The sequence below is a fragment of the Numida meleagris genome, unplaced genomic scaffold, assembly GCF_002078875.1.
Source record: "Numida meleagris isolate 19003 breed g44 Domestic line unplaced genomic scaffold, NumMel1.0 unplaced_Scaffold180, whole genome shotgun sequence".
Classification (NCBI taxonomy): domain Eukaryota; kingdom Metazoa; phylum Chordata; class Aves; order Galliformes; family Numididae; genus Numida; species Numida meleagris.
The window spans coordinates 831,222-841,175 of NW_018363597.1; the positions used below are offsets into that span (position 1 = coordinate 831,222).

General features: G+C 58.3%; 2 protein-coding genes across 5 annotated transcripts in view; both read left to right on the top strand.

Annotated features, from left to right (window-relative positions):
• LOC110390697 (GTPase IMAP family member 8-like) overlaps positions 1-9,954 on the top strand; it is a 685,191-nt gene that overhangs the window by 393,946 nt on the left and 281,291 nt on the right. The window lies entirely within an intron of this gene.
• The window catches only part of MAP4 (microtubule associated protein 4), a 96,731-nt gene extending 86,777 nt beyond the window's left edge, over positions 1-9,954 (top strand). For all 4 annotated transcript variants that reach the window (XM_021382132.1, XM_021382134.1, XM_021382133.1 and 1 more), the window contains 6 exons: positions 439-567; positions 1,931-2,023; positions 5,811-5,892; positions 7,266-7,378; positions 9,573-9,750; positions 9,904-9,954. In XM_021382132.1, the coding sequence (XP_021237807.1) occupies positions 439-567; positions 1,931-2,023; positions 5,811-5,892; positions 7,266-7,378; positions 9,573-9,750; positions 9,904-9,911 (603 nt within the window). In that variant the 3' untranslated portion in view covers positions 9,912-9,954. The remainder of the gene's footprint in view (positions 1-438; positions 568-1,930; positions 2,024-5,810; positions 5,893-7,265; positions 7,379-9,572; positions 9,751-9,903) is intronic.

The following is a 9,954-nucleotide window of genomic DNA, read 5'->3' on the forward strand; positions in this document are numbered from 1 at the left end:
ACTCTTAATCTCCAAGCCTGGCTCCAAGCAGCGTGGGGCTGAGAAACCCGAATGGGAACCCAGCACAGCTGTGAGCTGTGAGCTGTGACTGAGGTGGAAGCGCAGCGCAGCAGAGCTCAGAGCTCCAAGCAAAGCAGATGTGCCAGCCGTGTGTACCCCCCCAGGTCTGCGCTGTGCCCTCCGTGGGAAGGAGGTGGTCCCGTGCTGCTGCTGGGTTAATGCCAGGTTGGGTTCGGTGATTCCACAGAGCGTGATGGCGTGTTCACGTGGAGACCTGGCAGTGGTGCTGCTGGGATGGACGTGGGGCCGTGCTGGGCCGGAGCTGCGTGCTCTGGGGTTGGCAGCTCTGCTGCGTGGATGGGGGAGCTGGGATTCCCGTGCTTTCCTGCCCATGCCTTTGCTGTTGCTGGTTGAAATCATCCATTTGTCTCCATCTAGGGGAAAGTAGAGAAAAAGCCAGAATCAGCCGCTGCTGCCCGAAAGTCTGAACCCAATGCGGTCTCTAAAATGGCTCCAACTAAAACAACCGTAACAAAAGAGGGTGCCCCAAAACAGCCCAATGGGAAAGTGAGTTTCTTTCAGACTTTTATCTGTGGGAGATGAAGGACAACATTTCCATTTTGAGTCACTTTCCCTTCTCTTCAGCTCTCCTGCTTTCTCCTGTCAGTGTCACTGTCCCCTGCACAACACTTCTCCAGTTCTTCCCCAGGATGCTCTCGGTGAAACACGTGGAGATCATGGTGGTGATAACATCTCAGTGCGTTCTATGGGCGTTCTCAGAGTAGAGTTCTCCATTTGCACTTTGAGGCTTAATTTTGAGTTGGAAGACCCCTAGGACCACTTTTCCCTCGAGACCCCTTTTCTTACACTCGTTTGGAGCTAGGGCGAGAGCTGCAGTTCAGTGCTGCGTATTGCCGTGGGTATGGCAGAACATGAGGGACTCTGCCCTGCAATATTCCCATCCTGGCTGCCTCAGAACACAGGTCAGTACCTTGGGCAGCCACCACTGCTGCTCCAGTGATAGATTCAGGGAGAGCCTGTAATGAGCAGACAGGGTTTGTGCTCCGCAGAAGCTGCTAAACTTACGTATGCTCAATGGCCAAAGTACATTTTTCAGTGTTGCACTGAATCCAGTCTTTCTGAACGGGACGAGTCTCTTGTGGAAGCCTGTCAAAGTGGGAATGTTCCGGTGGTTCCTTTTGTGCTTTGGGTTCGTCACCTCTTTCCAGCAAGTGCTGTAGGGCTCAGCTCCTGCCACGGGGTGTGCTGCTCAGCAGCTCCCACTGAACGCTCGTTGTCACTAACCCCGTGTACCCGTGGACCTGTCACTCTAACTCAGTTAATTAACCCCTGCGAATCAAAGTCAGCCCGTGCAGCGCACGGCTTTTGGATTTGGTAAAAAAAAAATAAATAATAATAATTAAAAAAAAAAAAAGTCCTAGCCGTTTCAAGGAGCAACAGCGCATCTATTTAACCAACGTTAGAGCTGTCTCGTAAATGGGAGGGGAGGTTGGGCCGCCTCCAGCGGGAGCTGGTTTCTCTCAGCCCGGGCCTTACTGCCCACAGCTGCTGGAGGACGCAGCCCGGCCCTGCAGCCAGGCGGGGGCAGGTGAAGGGAGCGCGGCCCGGCCCGGCCCGGCCCTGCTGGACATGGCGGCCTATGGTTCTGCTGGGCGGCCTTCAAGGCCCCGTCCGCCCCGCGCGGCGCTGACGCTCTCGCACTAACACTGTCCGTGCAGCTCTTGTCCCGTTCACCTGTTCACTTTTCTCTCTCTCTCCTCTCCGTTGCTTTCACCCCCGCTACTCGAGTTGGTGTGAGTCTAACACGGCTCCGTGTTTGTCGCCGTTCAGAGCGTCCTCTCCAGCCTGCCGTACGACAACGCTAACCGGTCCTCTCCCTTGTGTTGTTTTCCATTCTGTAACGTTCCAGGTCCAGATAGTCTCCAAAAAAGCGAACTACAGCCATGTTCAATCCAAGTGTGGTTCCAAGGACAATATTAAGCATGTCCCTGGAGGTGGGAATGTAAGTATGGACTCTGGGCAAGCTGTCTTTCTACTAACTCCTTCTCATGTACTATGTTTTTACATGTCAGTCCCATGGGTGCTCTGTTCCTGCAGAACGGTGTGGCAGAATTTCAGGGCTTCTGCAAACAGCGTAGGCCAGGGAGCCGTGTTCCCCATCGCTCGGTTCTGTGGGTGGGTGCTGCACGGTAGCCCGAATGCTCCTGACCTATTTCTCGCTTCGTTTACGCGGTATTAATTGAGCGAATGTAGATGTGCACGTTGCTGACCCCAGGAGTCGGTGCGCTGTGGATTCCCTTTGCAGTCAGTGGAGGCTCATCAGTCCCTGACCTGCTTCTGCTGTCTGATATTAGATGGAGCGAGGTGTGCCGAGTCAGATTCATTTCCCTCCGTGTCTCACAAGAAGGGAGACTTCAACAAAGGAGGAGGAGAGGGCTGGGAGTCAGCCTGTGAGCTGCAATTGGCTTCTGAGTGTAAAGGCTGCTGGTAGCCCTGGCAGCAGAGCCGAGCTCGCTGAATGCAAGGCTGATCTCGTAGTGTCGGCGTGCTTGGTTTGCTGTGTTATATCCTGAAAGCATCCGGCCAGAACAGCCGAGGTAACGACACCGATGCTGAAACGCGGTGGCAGCCTGGCAGGCCCAGGCCGGTGCTGGCCCCGTGTGCTCGTGGTGGTTTGCAGAAGCACAACGACTGGGTGGTTCCAAAAAGGCACCGAAGTGTTTGGCACAAAGGGCTCTGTCTCCATGGGTGTTTACGTGTGCCAGGCTGAGGAGCAGTGCCCAGCCAGCACATCTCGAGGTGCTGGGCCCAGGCTCAGTGCTGCTGGGTTCTGTTGGGCCCCAGAGCGGCCCCAGGCCCTGAGGTTGGTGCTGAGGCCATTTCTTCGGGGAGCACACAGGTGTGTGGCTGGGGCTGGGCACTGCTGCGTCTCCGGTTCTTTCCACAGTCACTGCAGGAGGCTGCAGGCCTTGTTTGCCACAGCCCCTCTGCTTGTAGGCCCCGCTCTGCAGCCTGTGCCCCTCTGCCTGCTGCTGTGAGCCTGCAGCAGCTGGGCTCCTCTCCAACCCCACAGCAGATCTTGTGTGTCCTTCACTGAGGCCAGCCAAAGCCTTCCTTATGTGTGCAGGAGGGACCGAGGAACTATTCTTTCATTTTGCAAACCACTGGACCTGTCCTGTCTTCTTTGCATTTTGCCTTTCTGTGTCCTGGGGACGCTCTCTGACTCAGAGCACAGCTGTGTGCCCGCTTTCTTTTCCTCCTCCCACGTTTCCTTTTACTGCTGTGGTTTCTCTCCTTGCTCGGCTGCAGCAGTTTGAGCTCTGAGAGCAGTGGGTGAGGTGCTGCTCATTCCCAGCCCCATCAGAGATGTTCTCTTGTTCTGAGAGTTACAACCATCAGTTCTGACAGAAGACAACCCGGTGTTTCATTCTTGACCCGCTCTGCAGATGGGGGATGTCCCAGATCCAAATTTCAGGATTCAGGAATGCCCTCAGTGCTCAGGCTGTGGGAATCCTGAGGCCAAGGGCTGCGGTTGGGATCCCGGCCTGGGTAGCTCTGACACACGTGGCTGACGCCTGAGTGCAGTTGTTCCCATCTGGTGCTGTCAGTAGGGGACCCCGCTTTTCTTCAGCACAGAACCCCTCACCGGCGCAGGGTGGAGGTGCCCCTGGGTCCCCCCGGACCCCCAGCCCCAGCGTGGCCACCCAGGGCGGGGGGTGGAGGTCTCTGGGAAGCCTCCTCCATGGAGGGATCCCGGAGGGGAGAAGTTGCCCAAGAGGACACGTTCAAACGCAGCAGATGTCCTTCCTGTTCCCATCACATTTGATAGAAATGCAGCGACACAAGGACAGATTTCCCAGGCAGAAGCTTTTTTTCTGCTTTAGTGTTTTTCCCCCCTCCTTTTAAGGAAAGCAGCGGTAAAGGCGCAGATTTTCCATGGTGCGGCTCGAGTGGGTGTTGATGAAGAGTTAATAAGATGATTGGGAAGTTGCGTGTGGTTCCTCTGCCCTTTGGCTTCACCTCCATAGATGGATTAGGAGATGGTCAGAGATAGAAGATGCTCCAAGAGATGAGGGCCCCACTTCCTACCAGAACCTCTGCACACTGGAGTCAGAGCTTCACTTGGCAACGGAGTCGGCGTGCTTGGCTCTGCAGGTGCCAGCCCCGCTCGTCTCCCATTGCAAACTGAACAGGGCACCTCGTGTTCGAGTTGTTACAAGAGGTGCACTTCCATTTAGGTAGAGCTGTTTGGATCCCCAGGAGGAACCGGGAGGAGTCATCTCTGGGAACGTCTGCCCTTGCTGATGGTACATATTTATTTGAAAAAGCACGGGTGTGAAATACATGTCAGCTTTAGGCCAGCCCCACGCAACCTAATGGTGCTGTTTCATGGTGCGGCCACCGAGGAAGTCGGGCTCGGTGGCCGTGATCCCACGATGTCACCTCCTGTGGGGTCCGAGTCGTGGCACAGTGTGCGTGGGGCAGCAGCAGGAGGACGGGGAATACTCTGCATCCCTGCCAGCAGAGCAGGCGCTGCGCTCCGACTCCTGGCTCCATGCAGGCAGGGGGGGGATTTGTGCTTCCTGGGAAGGCTGCGCTGCAGAGCACCCTGGTGTTTTTCAGAAGGCTTCTAGAGCAGCTGCTAAGGGAACGAATTCTGGTCACGTTCAGAAAGGGACAGGTTTTCATTTTGCCCCGTGGGACCATTGGTGGCAGGGCTGCTGGTGGCAGCGGGGGCTGCTGACAGAGGTGGGCACAGGGATCTGCATCTTCACATTACTGCAGAGAGCTGCAGCAATGAATGGAATCAAACCAAAGCCAAGTGACCACAGATTCTTCCTGCGTCTGAAGTCAGCTTAGCACTGCTGGGAGTGGGGGTTGGGCCAGGTGAGCTCCAGGAGCTCCTTCCAACATATGTTTTCCGATCATTGCATGAAATGAGAGAGACTTAGGGGTTAATTCTGGGATGGAGGGAGCTTTCACCCACCCGGAGCTGCAGGAGGAGCTTTAAGGAGTCAGAAGCTTGGCTCGGTGCAGTGTGCTTAACCCACGGTCAGAGAGTAAAGACACAAAACCAATGACACATCTCCCGTGCTGCTGTCCTGCCCTGGAGAAGACACGTCTCCCCACATCCAAAGCAGTGTCTCTGAGCGCTGTGCTGGAGCAGTCGGCTCATCGCTGGTTTTGAAGATGGTTTACAGAGCATGAGTATTTCACGATCTTACGGTTGCATCACCCTACATCTTTTCCGTGAGAGATTTTCCCTGCCAATATCGAGTCACTGGCAGAGTGAGGTGAAGTAGGGATGGGAAGCAGCTCCCACGCGGTGCTTGTCTCTGAGGGCAGCTTGTTCTCGCCCGTCGTTCCATCTGGGCACGACGATGGAACCGCAGAACCATTGCATTTGGAAAAGCTCAGGTCCCCGAGCCCAGCCCCCTGGGAGGCGTTGGGAGCCCTGAGCAGAACGTGTGGGGAATGAGGCAGCGGAACCGGCTGCTCCTGCTCCCTGTGCCACGGATGTGCCGCGAACTCGAGGCTCAGCGCTTCTGGTTATTGCCCGTGTGTTGTTAGCTGTGACCTGCCCTCAGCTTCCCCCTGCTCACATTAACTGCTTTGGGTTGGCCAGGCCTTCAGGTGATGCCAAAGCGTGTGGGAGGTCGGCGATAGACAAATAAAGCGGTGCAGGGGGGTGCGGGGCTGGGGGGGTGTGAGCTGGTGAGGGACGGTGCCTTGGCCTGGACTCCCAGGAGTGGTTCTCTGTGCTGAGTTCTTTCTTTCTGTCTCTTCAGGTGCAGATCCAGAACAAGAAAGTCGACCTTTCCAAAGTGTCCTCCAAGTGCGGCTCGAAGGCAAATATCAAGCATAAGCCAGGTAGGGATTTTACCCTTACGTCATCATTTGGCTGCAGAAAGTGAAGTCACTTTTGTATTGCCCTGGATTGCGACCGAAGTGGTTCAGGGGCTTTGTTGCCTCCAGGGACTATTTCCAGAAGGGCTGTCTGGGTTCACAGTGGTTTCGTGAGCAGAGGAAGGATCAGGAGATGCTTTACCTTGGAGGTGACCCACTGCGGAGCCTGGGTAGTCACCGTGGCTTCGTTCACGCTCACAGAGAGCTCCAGGGCTCTGCTGGTGAAGGAGCCGTGGGAGGATGAGTGCCCTCGGTGCAGCTGGTAAAGCAGCGACCAGGGAAGTGTCAGCCTCCAGTTCAGCAGCAGCTCCTGGCGTATTTGAGCCCCTCAGTGACGTATGACAACATGAGGCTGCAGGAACGGTTTGTTCCGCACTGCGAACGCAGCAGTTACTCTGCAGGAATTCTGCACGTTCCCTGGCCACGACAGCTCTGCTCAGTGGCAGCAGGGGCATGTCGCAGCCTCGGGGCGCTGTGGTTGGCAGCACTCGGTGCCTTCAGAGCATCCTGGAGCGTGGCCGGCGTGTTGCCCTGTGCTGCTTTGGCTGCGTCTGGAGGCAGTTACCTGCATGGGAGGACTCGTGGCGATCGAACGTGCGTGTGCAAGGGGCGAAGCTCACTGACCAGAGCTGGAAGCAATGATCACGAGCTCGTTGTTTCCAGCCCGTCGGGTTGCGGTTCAGCACCTCGCAGCACGCTCCCGTGTTGGGAACGTGGTGCCACCACCGCGAGCTCTGCTTATTCAGCCATCTCATGACAAGCTCTGTGCTACAGTGCTGCCCTCGTCCCGGGCTGGTGAAAGCAGGGTGATCCATGCGGCGTGATCTGCTGACAGATGCTCTCACTGCTTTTGTTGGTCTCCATCAGTTGGGTTCCAACGTTGGCCACGCCAAGCCGCGGTGGTGCCAATGGGGGAACTGCAGCCGGCCGTGCTGCTCAAGGGCTGTGGTTGTTTCCCACCCTTTGGTGCCCATCCATCTCCACGTGTGCCCACGATGGCCCCTCCGCTTCCATCTCCTGCCGCCGTGACGCGTGGGTCTGTGCAGCCATCACAGCTGTGGGGCCCACGCGCAGCAGTGGGGCAGGAGTGGGAGTGCGCAGTGAGTGAAGGAGCGTGGGGAACAAAGGGGAGAATTTGGGAACCAAGCTCAGGCATATTTGCAGCCACCAGATTCTGTGGTACCCTTGCCCCTATTTCTGTTGCAGGCACTTTTACAGCTGCACTCCACGTGTTCATGATCGAATGCGGGGGGTTCCTGTGGGGGCTGGGAGGGGACGTTTCGAGTGGGACCGTTCAGAGCCCCCTATAAATGTGGTTCTCCTCGATCTTGTCCTAGGGGGAGGAGACGTCAAAATCGAGAACCAGAAGCTGAACTTCAAGGAGAAGGCCCAGGCCAAGGTGGGCTCTCTGGACAACGTGGGGCACTTGCCAGCAGGAGGAACAGTGAAGGTGAGTGCGGCGAGCAATGATGCATCGGCGTAGGGCTGGCATTTGGTTCTTCTCCTGCTGTTAGTGCAGCCCAGCCTCTCCACCCCGGCCTTTTATAGCCACCTCTTTCTGTAGTCTGCTGTGAGCCCCAGCAGCGTGACTCACAGAGAAGAGCCATGAACACATGGCAGCATGAACAGGGCCCCGCTGTGCGTTACGTGCGGGGCTCACGCTGCCCCATCGCGTCCCTGCCCCAGGACCCTGAGAGCGGGGCTGGCTCTGAGCTGCAGGACGCCAAAGGAGCTGCGTGGGACCCCCTCCCCTTCTCCTTTTGCTCCCCAGTAAAGCTGCTGTTGCTGGGAAATGGCACCAGCAGCCCGTCCCGCAGCTCAGCCCAAGGACTTGGAGTGAGGACACGCGAGGGTTCGTGCCGCGTTGCTGTGATTCACAGCTTCTCCCCGTCAGGGCAGAACTCGGGCTGCCCCCATCCTGAGCTCTGCAGGCTGACATCTGCTGCTCGGGGAGGGGAGGGTTGAGCAGCGCTGGGGCCCGCGGCCTCGTGCATCTACCTGTGCTGCAGCTTCTCTGCCAGACGCTGCTTCCAAATGGCTGCGGTGCTGGGAGCGGAAAAAAGGGAAGAAATCCCACGCTCCGGCATCGCCGCTGCGAAGCTGGGACCTGGCTGTGCCCCCAGCAGGAGGGGAGGAGCCCTGGGACCGCCGAGCCCCCCCTGCTCGTCCCAGCATTGCTCCGTGGGGAGCTCATGGGTGGTGGAGGGCCCTTGGGTGCTGCCTGGTTGGGCCGTGGTGGTGGGTCCTGTTCCAAGGGCTGATGCTGCCCTGCAGGGAGCAGCGCTGCGCTGAGCCCCATTGGAACAGGGCAGGAGCTGACTGCGCCGGGGCGCGCCGGGACTCTCCCATCTCCAGTCCTTTATGGAATCCTCAGGCTGACAAACTGGGCTCAGCAAAAAGCTGAAAGAGGCTCTGGGAGAACCGCTGTGGTGGTTGGGCCAGGGACCTCCCTGCAGTGATGCCTGCCTGCTCCCCTTTGCTGGGCTCCCTACCCCTATACTGGTGCTATTTGCTGGTAACTCGGGCCTCTCAGATCTCAGCTGGTCAGCATTAGTCTGATTTTTCCCAGTCTCCATCGGTGCAGAGCGAAGCCTGTGGTGCCTTCACCCATTACTTTCTGCTGGCTCTGGAGCTGAGCCCAGCGAGGCAGAGACCACATCAGCTCCCCCTGGCCCTCCGCCACCCCATGGGATTCAGGCTCTCAGAGCTGTGGTGCCCACCCCTGGAGGTGCTGAGGCCTTGGCTGGGCCCTGGGCAGCCCGAGCTGGGGGGCAGCCAGCCCACGGCCACGCTGTGATTCCGCGGGTCTGTGATCTGTAAGGATCCTTCCAGCCCAACCATCCCATGGTTCTGGGGTACGGAAGGTCATGGCCGTGCTTCTGGTTGAGTAAGCAGGTATAGCAGCAGTCCTTGTTCCCCACGGGTGGGGCTTTATAGGGCATAGGCACAGGGTAAGAGCAGAGCTGCTGCAGACTGGATGCCAGCAGAAGCTGGTGGGATCTGGGGCAGAGCAGGACAGGGGCTTCTCTAAAAGCTGCTTTCCTGGACCCAGTACTCGTAGTCCAGCATCCGTGTACAAGCTTGGCCATCCAGGTTGGGGATCCACTGCGTGTCCTTTAGGTCTGGTGCATCCAAGAGGGCTGGTGGAAGCCCCTTCATTGCAGACACCCACGGTCAGGGGACGGGCTCTGAGCACCCCGTGGAGCAGTGGATGTCCCTGTGTGTCGCAGGATGTTGGGCTGGGTGATGTGCAGGGTCCCTGTGGGTCACAGAATCATAGAATGGCCTGGGTCGAACAGGACCTCAAAGATCATCCCGTTTCAACCCCCCTGCTGAGTGCAGGGCTGCCAACCACCAGACCAAGCTGCCCAGAGCCACGTCCAGCCTGGCCTTGAATGCCTCCAGGGACGGGGCATCCACAGCCTCCTTGGGTCCATGGGAGATGTTGGCCTGTGGGGCTCCCAGGCCGCGGAGCAGGCGCAGCCCCGGGGTGAGCAGGGAGTGGAGCGTGGGGCCCCAGCGCCCCTCGTCCCCACGTGCACCCCCCAGGGGAGGGCGGAGGGGCTCTCACGTTGCCCCACGGCGCCCCGTCTCCTATTGACCGCTGCTGTCGTCCTCCCCACCCCGTTGTTGTCTCCTTGTAGGCTGAGGGCAGCGCGGAGCCAGGGCAGCTCCCGCCAGCCCCTCAGAACGGAGAGGTGCGAGCGGCGCAGGCGGGCAGCGCCCTGCGGGAGAATGGCGTAGGGCCGGCGGTGCCCACTGCCCTGGGCGGTGGTGACCAAAGGGAAATTCAGAGCTTCGAGACTCAGATCCAAGAAACAAGTAAGTGCCCGGGCTTCTCTGCACTGCACGCTGCCGGGGGGTGGGCGAGCACCGGTCACACCCCGCTGGCCTCCGAGCGTGGCACTGTTTGTAGCGACGGCCGTAGGGTTTCTGCTGTTGTTTTAACTCGGAAAATTGCCTTTTATCTTCCAGGCATCTAACGATGACATTCTGCTATCGTCTCCCGTCCCCCCCTCTCGCCCT